The 21,144-nt window shown below is 35.8% G+C and overlaps 1 protein-coding gene and 1 long non-coding RNA gene across 3 annotated transcripts in view; one reads left to right on the top strand and one right to left on the bottom strand.

The window, feature by feature from the left end:
- The window catches only part of LOC123869349, a 79,805-nt gene that overhangs the window by 12,517 nt on the left and 46,144 nt on the right, over positions 1 to 21,144 (bottom strand). For both annotated transcript variants that reach the window (XM_045912228.1, XM_045912229.1), the window contains exon 3: positions 15,666 to 15,874. In XM_045912228.1, the coding sequence (XP_045768184.1) occupies positions 15,666 to 15,874 (209 nt within the window). The remainder of the gene's footprint in view (positions 1 to 15,665; positions 15,875 to 21,144) is intronic.
- LOC123869360 lies at positions 14,481 to 18,692 on the top strand. Its single transcript, XR_006796873.1, has 3 exons — positions 14,481 to 14,549; positions 17,285 to 17,295; positions 18,683 to 18,692. It is a non-coding gene; the product is annotated as an uncharacterized LOC123869360 (long non-coding RNA).

The following is a 21,144-nucleotide window of genomic DNA, read 5'->3' as shown; positions in this document are numbered from 1 at the left end:
GATAGATATAAATATTGACGTCATTGTAAAAAAAGTAGAATGTAATATAGGCAATACCCGTAACAATAGCAGAATTCTCTGGAATAATAGAAATCTCGACCAGATTAATCAATACGGAGAATTTTGCTATAGAGAATTAAAACTAGTTACCTATCCTAGTCATTTCGATAGCTGTGATAAAGATAACTGTGATACGTTAGAGTGTAAGTTTATTATTGACAATATGTATGATGATCTGATAAGTGTTTTACAGGCCGGAGCCAACTTAAGTTGTTCTCGCACCGGTGCAGGACAAAAAGGTAGACAGATCGCTGGTTGGAACTACCATGTAAAATCAAGTCATGAACAAGCTCGACTTTATTTTAGATGGTGGATTGACGCTGGTAAACCTGACCATGGACTTATATATGAAAATATGTTAAAATTTAGAAAAGTATTTAAAAGCAAATTAAAATGGTGCCAAAGAAATGAAGAAATGATAAAGATGGATATAATAGCTGAAAATAGGGATAAAAAGAACTTTCCAAAATTCTGGAAAGCCACTAAAATCCTTCAACATAAAGATGTCCTACCTGTGTCGGTGAATAATGAACAGGACCCGAACAGAATCGCTGACATGTTTGCTAATCATTTTAAAGTCCAACCCATGGAAGTAGGTGGTGAGCAAAATGCTGAGGCCATTGCCTCCGATACAACCTTACAGCAAAAGTCGTCTGGCGTTCTAAATAATATTTTTACTCCTGATAACATTGCGAAAACTGTAAGATGTATAAAACGTGGGAAATCTCCGGGACACGATGGCCTCAGCATTGAGCACATACTCTATGCCAGTGATGAAGTTTATCGGGTCCTGTCCATTATATTTAAGTTATGCTTAAAGCACAGCTACTTACCAAAGGGCCTCATGAAAACGATAGTAGCCCCCATCGTAAAAAATAGAACCGGCGATCTGTCTAATCTTACCAACTATAGACCCATATCGTTAGGCACTATTGTCGGAAAAATACTGGAAAGGCTCTTACAACCCGAACTGACTGGGAACTTTAATATTGACGATGCTCAGTTTGGTTTTCGTGCTGGACTCTCTACAGATTCAGCCATTTTAAGTCTCAAATATACTGTGAACTATTATGTTAATAGGGATACTTCAGTATATGCATGCTTTTTAGACCTAAGCCGGGCATTTGACCTCGTTAACTACAAAATATTATGGCGTAAACTTGATGGTCATGTACCGAAAAAATTAATGAACTTGTGGAGATTTTGGTACGAAAACCAAACCAACTACGTAAAATGGGGCGACGCACTCTCTAGTGAATATAGGCTAGAGTGTGGCGTACGTCAAGGAGGGCTGACGTCTCCGGATCTATTTAACCTCTACATCAATGACCTTATTAGGAGACTGAGAAGTACCAAAGTCGGTTGCCATATTGGTAACGTCTGCGTTAACAATTTGAGCTACGCTGACGACATGGTGCTTCTCAGCCCCTCAATAAACGGGCTTAGAAAACTGCTCAGTATTTGTGACCAGTTCGCTAAAGAACATGGCCTCAAATACAATGTAGCGAAAACCGAAATGCTCATTTTCAAAGCGGGTAAGGGTCCGGAGACCGTTCCGCCGGTATTTTTGAATGGGTCGTCAGTTCGGGTTGTTAAGAGCTTTAAATACCTGGGTCATATTCTAACAAATGACATAAAGGATGATAAAGATATGGAGAGGGAGCGCAGGGCTCTCTCGGTGCGGGCTAACATGATAGCGCGCAGATTCGCGCGTTGCTCCGATGACGTGAAGGTGACGTTATTTAAAGCTTTTTGTCAATGTTTTTACACATGTCAACTGTGGACAAAGTTTACCAAGCGCAGCTATAATGCGCTTAGGATACAATATAACAACGCCTTCCGCATCCTAATGAAGCATCCGCGTTTCTGCAGTGCTAAAGCCATGTTTGCTGCGGCGAGGGTCCCTGACTTCTTCGCCATACTCAGAGCAAGGACGGCTTCCTTCTGGGAAAGACTAAGACACAGTACTAACTCCATCTTGTGTGCTGTTAACGAAGATCTGAGTAATCCTTTTTCTAAAAATTGGTCAAACCTGCATCGGTGCGACAACAACAGCTTTATTTAGATTAGTTTACACTATGTATATCTACATTAAGCTGTATATTATTTTGTGTTTTTTCTTTTTCTTTTTGTTTGTTATGGGTTGTCTTGTGACTTATATTGCCTGAAATAAAAATTATTATTATTATTATTATTATTATCCTGAAAATATCAGCATTCTAGCGACAGAATTTACAGATTTGCTTTTCTCATAAGAGGCGTAGAGGGGGGGAATTTCCAAAGTCTTAATTTTCCTGTAGTTTGTATGCAATTTCTAGTCTACATACCAAATTTCAGTTTTCTAGGACTTCGGGAAGTGCCCTAGAATTACAGACTCGAAGTTTGACTGTCAATAAATCTGAAACTTTAAAAGCTAGACAATTGATACTCAGTGCGTTTAATAAGTCTGCCAAGGACATCTTATCCTGAAAATATCAGCATTCTAGCGACAGAATTTACAGATTTGCTTTTCTCATGAGAGGCGTAGAGGGGGGGAATTTCCAAAGTCTTAATTTTTCTGTAGTTTGTATGCAATTTCTAGTCTACATACTAAATTTCAGTCTTCTAGGACTTCGGGAAGTGCCCTAGAATTACAGACTAGAAATTTGACTGTCAATAAATCTGAAACTATAAAAGCTAGACAATTGATACTCAGTGCGTTTAATAAGTCTACCAAGGACATCTTATCCTGAAAATATCAGCATTCTAGCGACAGAATTTACAGATTTGCTTTTCTCATAAGAGGCGTAGAGGGGGGGAATTTCCAAAGTCTTAATTTTTCTGTAGTTTGTATGCAATTTCTAGTCTACATACCAAATTTCAGTCTTCTAGGACTTCGGGAAGTACCTTAGAGGTTTTGATGATCATCAGTGAGGGACGAAATCGGCGTATTTTAGGTATCAATAAATCTGTAACCATAAAAGCTAGATATTTGATATTTGGTATATTTGGTAAATTTGCTGAGGACACCTTATACTGAAAATTTCAGCTTTCTAGCGTCATCCAGACCGAAGTTATGACGGGTCGAAAATACGGCGAAACACTTAAAGAGGCGAAACACTTACGGAGAAAAAGGTACGTAGCGCCCCGGCCGCCGCGTTTGGCTCGTCTTGGCGGGGGCACTGCCGTGCCCCCTGATACGAACTAAAATACATTCTAGTTCTAGTAAATTTATGGTCTTAATTATATGTAGCCATGGCATGCGACTTTAACGCGACGTATATTATTATTAAATTAGCTAAACATGCGCCCTTAGTTTTTTAATCAAGTTACAAATTAAATAGTCAAAAAAGTAAGTACCTATAGTTTTATATTACATAGTGCGACAGCAGTGGTATATAGGTACATATGGCAGAGATCTCACAGAGTACGTGCTGTATGATTTATGACTTATATTAATTATACCTAGTGTTAACAACTACCTCAAGATGCTGCCTTATATCATGAGTCATAGACATCTAGACCTATATCAGATTAATTATTATTATTTATAAATAATTAGCGGGAATGGATTATAAATCACATTTAGTTATTAACTATTTAGATCAATACATATTGTGTCGTATTTTACATTTAGCTGATATAATTGTTACGTTAATTGTCTATTACATCACCTTGGTTTACCTCTGTGGTAATTTGTCAAATAGCTACCCAAAAACTAGTACCTACCTACCTTAAAAATATATCTGTCAAACTGATAAAAATAGCGAAGGGATCGAATAAAGACGGTTATTGAGAAATAATAATTGTAAGCGAAAACTATTCTCAAAAATACAGTGAAGTGAAATTGGAAAGTGTCTATTATTCAAATCTGTCCCTATACTTCTGCAACAGTCAGAAGTGGGATCACAAGAAGAGAAGAGAGCAGAACATTGAAGAACGTGAAAAGAAAATTTTTTTTTCTTCTCTTCTGAAGACACCACGCCTCTCTTAGAAAATAACATCATGGGCCTATATCGACGCAAACTCATCTTCAAGATGCGACCCGAGGACTGCCCTGTGTATTATAATATCAGGGGACTTGAAGTTGAAATACCTACGAGCAAAATTACGGTCTACCAATACCAGAAGCCCTACTTACTTTATTAAGGGTACCTACATCATCGAAAAATTATAGAAGCAAAATTACGGTCTACCAATACCAGAAGCCCTACTTACTTTATTAAGGGTACCTACTTATCATCATCGAAAAATTATAGAAGCAAAATTACGGTCTACCAATACCAGAAGCCCTACTTACTTTATTAAGGGTACCTACTTATCATCATCGAAAAATTATAGAAGCAAAATTACGGTCTGCCAATACCAGAAGCCCTACTTCCTTTATTAAGGGTACCTACATATCATCATCGAAAAGTTATAGAAGAATCTACTACTTCGGCGCAGGCTTCAAGATGAAGAGAAGGGGAATAAAACTTTACTACGTCTTCGCCACGCGGGGACAAGAAGAGCAGCTGTAATCTACTGACGGGCTAGCCACCACTCGCCGCAACGTGCTAGCCGCCACTCGCCGCACCATGCCAGCCACCACTCGCCGCACCGTGCCAACCACCACTCGCCGTACCGTGCTAGCCGCCACTCGCCGTACCGTGCTAGCCGCCACTCGCCTCGCCGTGCCAGCTGCCACTCGCCGCGCCGTGCCAGCTGCCACTCGTCGCACCGTGCCAGCCACCACTTGCCGCACCGTGCCAGCCGCCACTCGTCCTTCTGTGCCGTCATAGCAACAAAGTCGAGCATACCCGCACCCGGTGAGTCGTTTTAGGTATATTCACTCTAACCATCAATTTTCTGAGCATATGCAAATGTCTCTCAAAATATTAACATTAGTGCAGATAGAATATTTGCCTGCCCACATTGATACTGGAAGTTAATTTTTCAAATGATTTGATAATACCATAAGTATCTAAAGTTTTCATCATAGAGGAAGTTTTGGGTGCGCATACATACAATCACTTAGCAAATTATGTAAAAAATGTGCATGCGTGTGTTATAACAGAAAAAAATAAGTATCTACTTAATTGTGATCTCTGCGATGTAGGCCACTTAGCAACAGATCGTATGGCATTGAATGAGTGAAATATCGATTTTGTCAAACTACCATCGTTAGATAAATTAATAATTTTAGGTATATCATCAAATCATTTTTTTTTGTGAGATTATTATTTACAAATTAAATAACTTGTATACGCGTTATTAAGTAGGTACTCCAAACACCGCTAATCCTGTGGAATGAATTGAATCACAAAAATTCTGGCAACCGCCTCTACCGCCATAGCTCAGTGTGCTGATTTATAAAGTATATACAAATACAAAATACAAAAATATTTATTTCGTTAAAATAATTTTACAGAGAACACATAGAAATTAGGACCATCCCAGTAAGTGCCTAGATTTGCTACTAGTACTTGTGGCAGACGGCCCCGCTCTTCCATAACATCTTTTACAATTGAAATAAATGAGTAGTTTCTAATAGTAAGTAATATTCTAACTTGTGACAAAATAATTTAAGCTATTTCATTTCTGGAGGTGTTAACCGCATTGAAATATGTAGGTATACAACTTATGAACGTAGGTGATGAAGCAGACTCTGTACTAGTCCAAAAATTAAAGGCTCATGTCTAAATGTAATTATTCTGATTTGTTAGAATAAACCGCAACTAGCGATGGCTATCCGTTCACCATGGTACTTTAAAATGTGAGGATAAAATGTTAATAATTTAATCCTTAGCTAACTTTAGTGACTGTGTGACCTATTCATGCTAACGGGTGAATGACTCCCCAAATATCTATATAAATAAGTCTGTGTGAATTATGCAAATTAAAGACTGTATGACAAACCCAATGAGAGTAAGAAAAACAGCAATACTTCCAGCCAAATAATCTTAATGTACATAATTAAATTTATAAAATTAATTATAATAGAGATTACTAGATGATACCTAACCAGAAAGACCAGAAAATAGAGCCAGATTAACCTATATCGGAAACTTAATTTTTGATAGTGCCAGTATGTACTGAACTTATTTTTAGATAAATGTATACTTACCTACTATATTCATAGTTAAAAACAAATCATTTACACAATTGGGAACACTTTGATCGTCAATTGAATTTATAAGATAATGATGTAATGGTGACAATTAATTGCATAAATTCAAAATTAAGCGAGGATTCCAAACGCGCCTAGGCTAGGTCTGAGTAGAGCCTACAACAAACTGAGCTACTAGTTTTATTTTATTTGTTTTTGACAAATCATATATACTAAAAATGGGTACTTATACAAAAGAGACTATTGTACCAAACTACGTTAACTATTGGCTAGTATAGTACATGGAATTCAATAATAGGATTATGTAAAGGTCAGAAGTTTATAAGTAACAGTATGATAGGTTTAATTTATTTTATTTTACGAATTATAGGAAGACAATTTGTTCGAATGCTGAAAGACTGTATCAATCATTATTACAATCTCAATCGCTGTGATTGGTATTCTTATCTCAACAATGCATTGACATAGCCGGAAATGAGTGAGCGTCGACCAATTAGAGGTGATTGCGATTGTGACATTATGACCTTATTTTTCCGTAAACGAGCTAGGACGTCGTAACGTCCAAGCATAAAATTTAACTTATTGATTTACTTAATAAGAAACACTTAAAATATACATATTCTACATTTATTAAATACATAACACTATAACTACACATATTATAGAATATATAACCTAGATAATATCGTATATCGATAACCTACTAAAAACAACAGTTATTAATTTTGAAACAAAAGAAAATCTTATGATATTACTAAAACAGTAAATGCAGATTAACATCAAGATAATGTCTGAATGTCTACGCTAAAGATATTTTTGAGTATCTTCACTATTTCTTTAAGTGACTTCCCTAACAGAACGTCTGTGTGACTTCAGTAACGAAACATCTGAGTGACTTCCCTATCTGAATGTTTGAGTGAAATCCATAACGGAACGCATGTATGACTTCCGTAACGAAACGTCTTAGTGAATTCCCTGACAGGACGTCTAAATAACCTCTGTAGCGAAACATCTGAGCGACTTTCGTAACGAAAAGTCTGAGTGACTTCCGTAACGAAATGTCTTGGTAACTTTCGAAACAAAGTGACTTCTTCTTAAAAAAAATATGTCAACATCGAGAATGAAGATTGATAAAATACAACAATAGATAATGTAGTAAAAGAGGCTAGTAGACTCAAGAGTCAAGACTACTTTACTTTATTTTCACTACCGTTGATAAGCATTAGAGTAAATAACATCCTCTTCTTGTTAGCCCTTATTTATCCATTGTTAGACATAAGTAGGTCTCCTCACATACACGCCATTCTTCTGAATGCTGGGTGAGCTTCCTTCAAGTTTTCCCCGCAAGCTTGGTGATGTCGTCGGACCAACAGTATGGTTGTCTTCAGTAAATATAGTATGTTTCAAAAATACAAATGTCATGAATAAAATAAAATATTTTTTTAAACTTATGTCTAAAGCTCTATATGCCCTAATTAATTACTAATTAACTTTTGACATGGATGGCCCATTAATGGAGTAATAGTGTTTTATAAAATAAGAGATTTCTTTTGTTTGCATTCTGGTATCTAATATAATAAACTGAGACATGATAATATTTGCCAACTATCTCAAACCTTGGTAACTTTATAAATTCTCAAATAGTGCGGATAAGTGCTAAAAGACATTCTTTCATTTTCGAAATTGCTCTCCTAGATGCCTTGTTTTGTATCTATCCTGTTTCTTGTTTCTTGTGGAAATAAGATTTGTTCTCTCGTACTTATGCTTTATTCTGTTCCTTATTCCTCATAGAAATTCACCTTCTGAGTAAAAAAAATGCATTTTAAGTACAATGTCTGTACCTACTTTGAGGCATATCCTTAGAATATGTCTGTGAGATCTTCCTATGAATAATCCGTATGAAATCACAAAGAAGACCGCATGACCTATGCAACGAATCTGAATGAGCTACTTATTCGACGCACTCTGTCACCTACGCAAATAATCTGGGATACCTGCACAAATGGTCTATAAGACCTACATAATGAGCCTGTGTGACCCAAGCAACGAGTCTGTGTGACCTGTGCAACGAGTCTGAGTGACCCAAGCAACGAGTCTGTGTGACCTGTGCAACGAGTCTGAGTGACTTACGCAACGAGTCAGTGTGACCTACACAACGAGTCTGTGTGACCTACGCAAACGGTCTGTGTGACCTACGCCACGAGTCTATTTTGCTTATCTAGTCTATTTACTACTTATAATATATACCTATTATAATATCTGTGTGACCTTTCAATGATAAAAATTTATGCTGCATTATTTATTCAAAATGGGAAAAATAAAGGTATATACATACTACGTATGTACAACATGATTTGAAAGTACCAAAAATAAACTCTGCTAAAACAAAACCCTCTGCCGACCTGTTAATATCTAGGTATAAAATTACAATTATAAAAATATCAAGTAATTGAAAATTACATATACATTAGAGAAAAATGAGTATGAAATTCAATAAACGTTTAGTACCGATTAAAAGAAAAAGGGCTAGAAATGAAATTTCGTATAAATATGGAAACTGTTTTGCTATCCAGGTTTATAGGTGTCATCCCTGTGGCAAATTCATCTTTATTATAGAAAAAAAGCTAAAGCATCGAAAGTCAGTTACTTACCTAGTTACTAACATGATAATAATATTATGTTAGCGACCTCGAAAGATACCACCGAAACCTGCGAGATGTTACAATTTGATACCTAACTTTCCCGTGTACCACAATAAGCAACTAATAAGTGCTGAGCCAAACATAATTCTAAATCAATTTTAGCTTCTTAATAAAATTGTCTCATGAGTCACGACGTCAGCTGTATAGAACTTATCTTGATAGTCATTTAAGTACCTACAATTTTGGATAGTAGGAAGCTACAACGAAATCTGTTACTTATATTTCGTCAATGTTAATCACATACCCACTGGTAATCAAAAGTTATTTTTATTTAATACCTAAATCTTATAGCAAGTCATTAAAAAAAAGAAGAAAATCAATAACAATTTTAATATGAAGTAGGTAATAACTAAAATGAATCTATTGAATATTATATCATATGTACATATTTCTAATTTCAATTATGAATGTCTACATCACCATGGTTGACTAAGTGAGACACTATTATTATTTAGCCTTTTAATGTTGATCACTTGGTGGCGAAACAGATTGACCAAGCGTTTTTTTAGGTAACCTCTTAAGTGCATATTACTGTTCGGTGTTTTTCTTTTGCCAGGTGGCCGATGATGCGAAAGCCGGGATGTTATCTGCGGGCCGTGAGGCACGGCCTTTCCAGGATGGCCGAGTGTTAACAACTACCTCAAGATGCTGCCTTATATCATGAGTCATAGACATCTAGACCTATATCAGATTAATTATTATTATTTATAAATAATTAGCGGGAATGGATTATAAATCACATTTAGTTATTAACTATTTAGATCAATACATATTGTGTCGTATTTTACATTTAGCTGATATAATTGTTACGTTAATTGTCTATTACATCACCTTGGTTTACCTCTGTGGTAATTTGTCAAATAGCTACCCAAAAACTAGTACCTACCTACCTTAAAAATATATCTGTCAAACTGATAAAAATAGCGAAGGGATCGAATAAAGACGGTTATTGAGAAATAATAATTGTAAGCGAAAACTATTCTCAAAAATACAGTGAAGTGAAATTGGAAAGTGTCTATTATTCAAATCTGTCCCTATACTTCTGCAACACTATATTTATATTTGATACTTATACATTTAGTGTTCCTACGATTTTTGATTTTAATGCACGATGTAACTGCCCGTAAATGGAGTTACATGAGATCTTATAGAACTCAAGGCATATTAATATGTAATTTGAGTGTGTAGTTCTTTGGGCGGTTCCATAGAAACTAAAATAAAAATAAAAATGACACATAAAGGAACATCAAAAGCGCGTAGCAGTGCCGTGCCGTCAGCAAAATGCGGCTCTACGCGCACTCCAGTGTGAATTAGGTATCTGCAGTTTCACGTTCCTATGTGTCTTATCACTTATACTTAATATATCTACTCGTGTGATAATGGACTAAGAGCCCGCGAGAGCGAGGCCCAGACCTACGGTATGGTATCAGTGTATTGTCCACAACACGGAGGAACGATCCGCGGCTTTGGAAGATAACAGGTAAGTACTTACAAAGGTGTAAAAAATCTTACGCCGAAGAGTAAAGTGTAAATTTTTATACTTTCTTGGGAATAGTACCCACTAAGTCACATCATGCATTGCCAGACACTTAATATCGTGGCAACCCCATGCCGGACACCCTTAAAGTTCAAAACTTATTAAAGCGACGTTAGCTGATTATATAAGGGATTATATTAGGTACATACAGCTACAAAATATTATTGGGTGATATACATTCACATAAAATATGTACATGCCGATACAATTACAGATGTAGTAATATTAATTACTTTAATGGCTCTCACAGTTATTGAAGTGTTATGTATTAGACTCAATAGGCATCTAGAGCTAGAAGCCTGTATTTAGTTTGTACGTTCCGGATTCCCTAATTCACTGTAAACTAACCCAAAGAGGTCGACTTGTTACACCCACTCACCGTTGAACGAGTTTTATACATGCAACGGAACGTGAGCTATCCCGAATTAAGTTCAGTGCGCTTTTAAATTGGGTACCAAGGTACTACAATTACGTTTAACGAATTTCTGAATGGTATAATATGTAATGGCCGAATACTGAAACCTCTCTTAGTATTTAAGAGGGCTCTCTCCGTCACTCGTTTCATACAATCGTAGTTCCAATTTCATTTGAATATTAAGCAACCAAAGTCCATGAAATTTTGCAGACATATTCTAGAAACTAATATCTATGTCTGTGGTTTTCCAGATTTCTGTTAAAATATTCGGTTTCAAAGTTACGCGGTCTTAAAAATTTACATACAAATCTTTGAGCCCCTGTTATTTTAAACTACATATTTTTAGAAAAATCTAAAACACCACAGACACAGATATTAGTTTCTAGAACATGTCTGCAAAATTTCATGGACTTTGGTTGCTTAATATTCAAATGAAATTGGAACTACGATTGTATGAAGCGAGTGACGGAGAGAGCCCTGTTAAGAGCGTGTTCGATTTTCGGCATTTTCTACCTACAAAGAAATAATTTCAAAAATATTCACTTAACGTTTCATCCAACACGCTATAAGTACTTACCTTAACCTAGTGATACATAATCCATATTTCAATAGGAAGAACCAAAGACTTCTAAAGAACTTGTTGTACGAGGAAAAAACGATGAGAAAATATTGTTCTTCAGTCTGTGATGTATTTCTGACCAACTTCTCTAATAAGCTTATTTACCTAATAACATATTTTACACAAAAATATTAATACTGCCTAAGTGTGCAACGGCATGTAAATCAAGTTACAAATGAATGGTCTTATTACAAAAACTTTACGCGTGGTTTAAATCTGACGGTAACCTCGGACCATTAATACTCTCTATTCATATTTGTATATTTATATTTTCAGTAGGTAGGTTTACGGGCAACTGAAAGAGCTGGGCAGGAGTAGTGTACCTATGTACGTTTTTAGATATTATTTATTAAATACAGAATATAGTAACAGCACAAGCTTTGCGTGACTCTCAACTCAAAGACTGTTTTAGAAGATATTGTATAATTAAAAGAATAGTGCTGTACGAATTATATATGTTCCTTAGATTAAAGGACTAGGATATATTCTGTGGCTATTCTAATGCCATATAGTAATGTACAGTGTAGGTAGTGGTGCCCGCACTAGGTCTTCGTTACTCATCAGTTCAGTAAAAACCGTAGACAATGATAATATTAGGTGGGTACTAGGTACCTTTATTATGTTAGAACGTTTCGATTGGGGACTTCGTCTGTGTTGGTGTTAGCTGGCGGGCGTGCTCTGCCTTTTTGCAGTGTTTTTTGTGTTAAAACTGACTGGAAAGCGCTCTAAAGGGGTGCCGTGCGTATGTCGGCGAGTGCCGACACAGACGGGGTCCATACTTGTATAGTTTAACTAACTTGTTACAAATAACTACAAAAATGACATTGGCTAATCTTTGTAAAGCCAGGCGAAAGAGAAAAAAAAAAAAACGTTTCGATTTTATGGTTTAATTTAATATCATTGAACGTAAAAGATTATAAAATATCTACGTACTATATAGGACCCTGAGATTAAAGACTATCGCAATATAATCTTTCAGGTTAAAGTGCTTTTCCTGAGATTTTGATTACCGACGATAATTTTGGTACCATTCAGATAAGATCGCAGTCCACCTCGAAACCTGTTGCTAAAAAGAAAATCTGTTGCACGAAATTTTTTGCTTTCCGATTGCCGTAACGATTATCTTGAATTATAATTAAATGTCTAGAAAGTAGGAACTATAAATAAAATAAAACTATTACTAAGTAGGTATATTAGGCCTTTCAAAGAAATCAGTAAAAAATAAATAAACTGAAGAAGTTCTTTTGCTTGCAAATACTGCTTCATAAAGCGTTCATTTTTTATTCAACGGCATATCAGTTTTGCAAAAGTCATTGTTAGGAGTGTATATTTGTACCTATAACTAAGCCAATAATTATAGCTTTCATGATCTTATACATTTATTGCGATCACAGAGTTCGCCGTGCTTTGTTGAAAAAGTTTCAGTTTCTTTAAAAGTCCAATTAAAATAGACGAACCAAAACGAGCTAAATATCACGTTTCAAAACACGTAACAACGTACGATAATTAACGTGAATTATATTGAGGTATAATTTTTACTGCGAAAAAATTTAAAATATATTATACTCGTAGGTATAATAAAACGTACCATTATATACTATTTCAGACTGAAAGAAAGCACTCGCAACGCAGTCTAGAATTTCAGTTGAGAGATGCTATTAAGTTTTCAGGAAGATTAGTGTGCCTTCCTGTAACTTTGTAGCGTAGAGTAAAGAAAAATGAGACCGGTTGTCTGGCCTAAACTGTGGTTACCCTACTTCTAACGGTGACCCGGAAAATTAACTCCACCCGGCCCATTACTTGCTACCTAGTACCTATCCTCGTAGCTTTCAGGGTGTGCTCATATATTCCAGAGTCGTTGTATATTGCTAACAAGATAGACTGTTATGACTTATGAATATGATTACCGCTGACAATAAATAATTGTCTACGTCCAATAAAATTATAGTGCAGTATAGTAAGACATTAAATCGTTTTATCAGCAAAAGGCTAAATTTTGTCTCAATATTCCTGCTGAAAAAGTTTTTTTTCTGGAAAAGAGAATAATTTATATCAAAGGAATTCTCTGATCATGGTCCGATCAGATAATACATAATAGCGCCTCCCACCATCTGTTATGATAAACGCCTTCTTTAGAAGGATTTGTGCAAGATTTTGTTTGAAGGGTTTTTGTACCTAGGTATTTGGTTTGTTATATTCAAATGCAAGTGAAGTTTTTTAGCGAGTGTACTTTTACTTTTACTAGAAAAATTATGCACTGTATTCAAATTATTATTAGACTAGATGATGTCCGCGACTTCGTCCGCGTGGATTTCGCATTTTTAGAAATCTTGTGGCAACTCTTTGATTTTTCCGGGATAAAAAGTAGCTCATATCGGTCACCGGAATGCAAGCTATCTCTAGACAAAATAAAAATCAATTGAATGGATGAGGCTCTAAGAGTCCCGTTTAAACTCATTAATTTTCGTCAGAAATAGGTTAAACGGATGGGCTGTGAAAAGCTAGCAGGCACGCTTTCGCATTTACTTACCCGTAGATCGGTACGCGATCGTTCTATAAAATTTTCAAAAAAACCGTCTTCAACAACCACAAACACTAAAAAGTAAGTAAATAAAGTATTTACTAGTTCATAATTTTTTTATCACAATAATTCCCACCAACCAACGACAATTTCCGCGTGTGAAAAATAATCCCGGAAACGTCACATTCAAATCCTTTATTTATGGCTAAAGCTCACCTAATGATGATATAAGGCGTGTGTGAATGTTTATATTATATTTGTTACATAGAGACAGGGGAGACAGGGGGGAGATTATTATATTTTACAATTAAAATGACAAAATTGTCATTTTAATTGTAAAATATAATATTGCTAGATGGTACAAATGGTATCCGTGACTTCGTCCGCGTGGAAATAAGTTTTTCAATAAACCGCGGGAAATCTCTGATCATCCATTCTAATATTATAAATGCTTAAATGTGTCTGTCTGTCTGTCAGTCTGCTACCTTTTCACCAAATTTCGAAGACGGTTAGCTTGTATCCTGGGGACGGACATACGCTATTTTTATCCTGGAAAATCAAAGAGTTCCCACGGGATTCCCAAAAAAACCATCCGTTTAAGCGATTTGTTACCGAGGTAGCGTGCGTCCCTGTAATTGACATAGGCAATTTTTTATCCCGGAAAATCAAACAGTTCCCACGGGATCTTTAAAAACCTAAATCCACGCGGACGAAATCGCGGGCATCCTCTAGTCCAACATAAAAATAATCTATGTTTGTCTAAAGGTTGCAAGCTATCTCTGTATCAAGTAGATTATGGCCGCAACTTCGTCCAAGTGGATTAAGGTTTTTATAAATCCCGTAGGAACTTTTTTATTTTCCGATATAAAAATTAAGCATTAGTATTATAAACAGTAAAATGTTTCCCAAGCGAAGTGCAAGTTATCTCCGTACCTTTTTTCAAAATCGATTAAACGGATAGGGCGTGATAAGTTAGCAGACATTCAGACATACCTTCGCATTTTTATTATAATATTATTGTGGATATGGATTTATCATGTTCAATATTATATATAGGTACATGACCATAACCGTACAGTGATTTAAAAATGTTTTAAAGGTATGTATGAAGATGTAAAAAAAAACATGTGATAAACAAACTGCAAATTGGGGGCCTGGGGGGCGCCAAAATGGAATTCCGCACTGGTGTATATTTTAACTCACCCGTGCCGAAACTGGTTGCATCACCATGGCAAGTTGGCCCCAAGGCATTATATTTACCGCTGTCCTTCGTGATAACATTAACGTAAATGAATTTATTTTTATGGCAGATATTTTCAAGCTAGTTTCTGTTTTCTTTGTCAAAGAGCCGTAGGTATAGGTAATTTCATGTCATGTATTTCTCTAATATGGTCTTGTCTGGCAACATTCTTTTATTTGAGATTCTTACACATTTTCTCACAATAAAAGTAAGTTCTAATACACATCCATTCATTTTAAGCGTCTGGCAGAGAGCTACCTACGGTTTATTGTGAATTTTATGTTTCTCTTTAAAGTAGGTAAGACACCTATTTATGGAAGTATGGGTTTAATAAAGACTGCCATATCCTTCCAGGTTAGCCCACTTCGATCTTAGACTGCATAATCATTTATCACCAAGTAAGATTGCAGTCAAGGTCTAACTTGTATCTGAATAATATAAACAAAGAGAGCAAACAAGAGACAAAATGTAGTATTGGCTTACTTTGAGCACTGCCCCGGGTGTAGTGAAGTTCCTGTAAGGCGGTTTTCGGTCCCTTATGTACTGAAAGATCTTGGTGCCGTGGCGGAGGAAGACGACTTTGTCCAGCAAATGTGGCGGTACATCGTGCACGCAGCGAAGCCTGACGGAGCCGCCGCGCGCCGCCCACCGCTCCATCTGCAGCTCTACCCTGACTTCCGTGTGTCCACGAGCTAAAACAAACAATAAAATCAAAAAATTGGTCAAGTGCGAGTCGGACCGCACACGAAGGGTCCCTTACTGCCTTATAAGAAATAACACTAAATATTTTAAAAATGGTAGGGCAATTCACGGTTTTCGGATGTTTCCCTTTACTTGTGCTAGTAACTTACTAGTAACTGAAAGCTCAGCCGGTTGCTTCCACGTAGCTTTGTCATTAATAAATTCATCAATAATTGTAAGTATAATAGCCTCGATAATAAGACGTGTTATCTAGTAAGTTACACACTGTTTAAATTTTTGTAATGGCAAATCTAACAATTCTTTCGGAACCTTATAAAAGCGAACACTCAGCTCCACAAAGGATTTCTCTACGTTTCGAAGACGACCTAGCGGCGTTACCAGTTTATGGCAGTTTCTAGCGGTAGTTAAAACTTGTATTAAGTTTGAATAATAACTTGAATTAATATTTTAACTACTAAAGTGTGCTTGTTTCCTCACTGCCGGTAAGTACTACTTCATGATAGTCTAATACAGCTTACGTATAAGTAATATAATCTACATAGCATGATATTAAATCTCAAAAAGTACTATATAGGTTACTCATTCTGGTGTTCTATTTATTAGACACGTACAAATATATCCCAAAAAACAGTTGTGCCAGGACTAGATGAAGCCCGCGACTTCATCCGCGTGAATTTAGGTTTTTAAAAGTCCCAAGGGAACTCTTCGGTTTTCCGGGATAAAAAGTAGTTCATGTCCGTCTCCTGGATCTTCGTGGATTTAGGGTTTTTAAGAATCCCGTGGGAGCTATTGATTTTCCGGGGTCTATGTCCTTCCCCGGGATGCAAGCAATAAATAGTATATCTGTACCAAACGTCAAAATCTGTTAAATAGGTATTTACGTCAAAATCTGATACGAATACAGACAGATAGAAAGACACACTTTCGCATTTATAATATTAGTATGGATTATGAACATTTTTTGTCCAGGTAATAGGTATAATGACTTCTCGTTTTATCTTTATATATATAAAATAAATAGCGCCAACCGTAAATGGCTTGAGAGCCCGTAGGCATCTTTGTGGGGGGAGGTATTTGATAAAAGCTGTAAATTGGTAAAGTGGTTGGTTCTTTTGTGATTTATTTATTATGTTTACTGGAACGAATCTTGTATGGTCTACTAAATTTTTTCGAAAAACGTAAAAAATAATCTTTGTGTAAGTACTTACCTATATCCAATATGGTAGGTAACAAAGTTCCTTTATTTAACGTTACCGAAATCAAGTTTCGATTTGCCATTAGAAGGAACACAACCTTCCTAAATTTGAAAAGTTATTTACAAAGTCAGTAATATTATGCATAGCAAACACGCATTCCGGAAGTAATTTCAGGACACGTAAACTCAGAGCGTAAGCTATAAGATAAGAAAATTGTAAGAAATCTCCACTCACTCTCACTATAAAAACATTGTTACTACTTTACATTATTCAAAGCGCAAAAAATCATTTTCGCTCTCAGATAACAGGCATATTACTAACTTTTATTTATTGCTTAAATCTCTCTAAAGTGATACTTTTTCTTCGTAATAAAATAATGCGTGAGTGATTTCACTGGAAATATTTCTCCCGCCTTTTGTCAGGGAATGAAAAATCGTGCCCGAGACTAGAATAGACGTTTATGGTTATGACACTAATACAGCTTTTTGCACATTGTATCGCTTCTCGTAGAAATTCTTTTAGCCGGTGAAATGTACTATGCAATTTAGTATAAGGTAGGTTGCTAACATGTAAAAGGATCGCATCTTCCTTTGCGTGTCGTAAACAATTCTTCGTTTTATGATTTGCACGTTTTACGAGTTCCGACGCTACGCTATGCAACTTTTAGTTGGTACGTAGCGGTACTGTGGCACATTAAAAATCTTGTGATTATTTCATAATTTGTGTTTTTGTTTTAAATTTTATTGTTTACTAGCTGATGCCCGCGAATTTGTACACGTATATTAAGGTTTTTAAAATTTTTGTGGGAACTCCTTGATTTTCGGGGATAAAAAGTAGTCTATGCCCGTCCCTGGGATGTAAGCTAACTCTGTATCTCATCAAAATCATTGTTATCTTGGTCGGTGCGCAGTTTCATAGATATGCAATAATTATGCATTACATTAGATACCTAAGTAAGTACTTACATCATCATACAAATTCAACAATTGACAGTCAAAAAGTGAATAATGTAGGTAAGTTACCATACCTATTTGAGTAACGTTTTTGAGTTTGAGTTTTCAGTTTTATGAGATAGGAAAACTGTGTACCTACCTACTTACCTAAAAATTTGGATAAATCTTCATATTATAACTACGTATTTGGAAAAACCTCTACCAAAAAATGAAACAAGGTCAATTGGCACTTCTTATTCTTTGGGCACAGGCCTCACGTAGGGGTGGCTCTTTCAAAATCAATGCCTCACGCAGATGGCTCGGCAAAGATTCGGCGGATAAACGCCTCATACAATTTCATACACTTTTATTTTCTATTCTTGCCGGTGTCGGTACTGGCGAGTGGAAAAGCGCCCATAAGTTCAAAAAAAGTAAAAAATAATCCAATAAGTCTTTCTATTTGACAAAGCAATATAACATTTAGGCAAAGGGATTTTTTGGTTCAAAGATTGCAGTAGAATCCTCTCGATAAAATGCCGCGTACGTGGTTGGTGTGAAAATTATGTATTATGTATGATGTTTGTGCCTCGTTCTGATTCCGGGCCTGTTGTTTGAACACTGTCGTTCATTGCTCTTCTGCGGGAAACGTGAATATTGTGGGTTATTTCAGTGGGTACACACACAAGTCTACAGAGTTTGTTTTTCCTAATTCTGTTTTGTTAAAGTCTTGTTGGGAGTTTTCGCTTACAAATGGTTTTAATTTAGATAATCTTTTTGAGTAAATTTTTGATTCTTTATGTTGAAATCTAGTTTAGGTAATTTTCTAATAGGTAATACCTAAAGGATTCTAATTTCTAATTCCAAAAGACCAACTCTTGCGAAGTTTGTTGAACCATGGTTTTATAAAAAGCTCCTACTCGATTCCGCAAAACAGAAACGAAATAAAAAAAATACAAAGGCAAAGCAAAATTTTAAAGATAGTTCTGCATATTTTGTGCCAAGCTTTTGGATGAATTTCACATTTTAAACTTACTTATCCTTCACTGTAGCGTTATGCGCTTCCTGAATAATCTCTTTTCTCGATGACGCTTGAGAAAAATGGGGTATTTATGTTTTATAGTTGTATGGCTCAGACTCTATTACTCTAAACTTGAACTATTTTAAAACAAAAGGTATTGTGACGTTGAAAAAATTAAAAATCTATAGTTAAAACTAATAAGCAAACATGTAATTTTACCTTCTCAGTTTTTAAAAAAACATTAGTATCGCTATATTTTTCCCTTCACACCACGCTTTATAAACATAGCAACAAAGAAAACAGCAAACTCTAGATTGCATATTCATAAAGTTGTACCTTCGAGAGTCGTAAGGGCATGCCCCTTCCATAGCATTCATTTTCTATTTCCAAACACAGAAGTAGGTATAATACATCTATGTACTTTCTCTAACGTGTGATTCAGTTATGATACCGTTCAAATAACCATATGAGCTTAATATGGGGTAGTTATTTCGAAATTATAGACAGACACTTCAATTTTTATTTATTAGTATAGATAATTTAAACTAATGATATTATTCTTTACGGGCATAAGACTTATGAAGGACTATGTTTAAAAACACATTAAAAACGAATACCTAACAATTACAAGTAGAGTAGGTACCTCGAAGTGGTAACTATTTTGTAGCATGAAACTGTAATTTCATTCAAATTTCTAGCACCGTTGGCATTGAGCGCTTTGAGAATTGCTTTTAATTATATATTGCACTCTTTCTTGTAGATCGTAAGTGTTTTAATCTAGAAAATATTTATAACTTACAGATTTTTCTGAAGAACTCTTAAATATTTTTTACAGACACAGAGCAAGGCTGTTGGGTTTTTGGGTTGATGAATTAATGAACTATCAAATTGGATGCTGAAATACACCAAGACAGAATTGGCTTTTTAGAGTAGGTTTTGGTATTATTCTACTATACGCTGGAGCTAATAACAATGTCTGCTTTCATGCATCCACATTCCACGTGCAGGCTGGCCCGCATACTCGACCTATATTCGAGGCATCTACGATGTACGGATTGTATCTGTTCTTGATGCAAATATCTTTGTTGCAAGTTTCAACGCCTACAAGTGTAAGTGTGCAATGTTTACGAAAAAGTACGATTTTTCGTGAAAATGGCGCTCGCATAAAAAATTCACCACGTTTTTAGGTTGCGTCTAATTGCTATTCCATTATCCTCGCAATCCGATGAACAAAGTGCTGCACGTTATTTTTACTGCTCATGTTGATCGGTTTTAGAACCGTTTTTCTAGGTTTTTTTCTTTTACCATTAATAAAGTTGCTCAATACTTGGCACTCATACTAAATTTAAGATGTGTGTGTCAGTTGTGTTTCACTACAAGATGCTGTGTGGTTCAGCTGTTTTCCTATTACTTTTTCACAACCCATGGCCCAAACGCTTCTATTTTGACGCATAGGTTCTTACAGAGATAGCTTGCTTCCCGAAATCTATTTTTATACCGGAAACTCAGACTTCCCACGGGATTTTCAAAATACCTAAATCTATGCGAATGAAGGCATGATTTAATTTTATTCATGTTAAATTAATATTATTCGTAATTTTGCGGAATAACAAACTATTTTCTCCAAAGAATATTTTCCAAAAACCAAAAGGTCCTTAAAATTATTTACTAACTAGCTGATGCCCGCAGCTTCGCCCGCGTGGATTGGTCAGATCCCCTGCAGCATCAGGATTGAGGAGTTGGACTCCAAATTTTTTATGAAACAATGTCGCAAAGTTCCTCTATCGATTAAAAAAGAAATGACGCAAATCGGTTCAGAAATCTCGGAGATTTCGGTGTACATAGGTAGAAAAACACAACTCCCTTTTTGAAAGTCGGTTAAAAAAGTAGCCTATGTTACTCCCTGGTCAATTCTCTACTTGTCTGTGAAAATCCCGTCAAAATCGGTTCAGCCGATCCCAAGATTAGCCTTTTCAAACAGACAGACAGACAGACAGACAGACAGACAGACAAAAATTTTAAAAACGTGTGATTCGGTTATAGTATCGTTCAAATAACCATATGACCTTAATATGCGGTAGTTATTTCGAAATTACAGACAGACACTCCAATTT

The sequence above is a fragment of the Maniola jurtina genome, chromosome 11 (assembly GCF_905333055.1).
Source record: "Maniola jurtina chromosome 11, ilManJurt1.1, whole genome shotgun sequence".
Classification (NCBI taxonomy): domain Eukaryota; kingdom Metazoa; phylum Arthropoda; class Insecta; order Lepidoptera; family Nymphalidae; genus Maniola; species Maniola jurtina.
The sequence above is the reverse complement of the archived record's forward strand: the minus strand, read 5'-3'. Positions and strand labels throughout refer to the sequence as shown.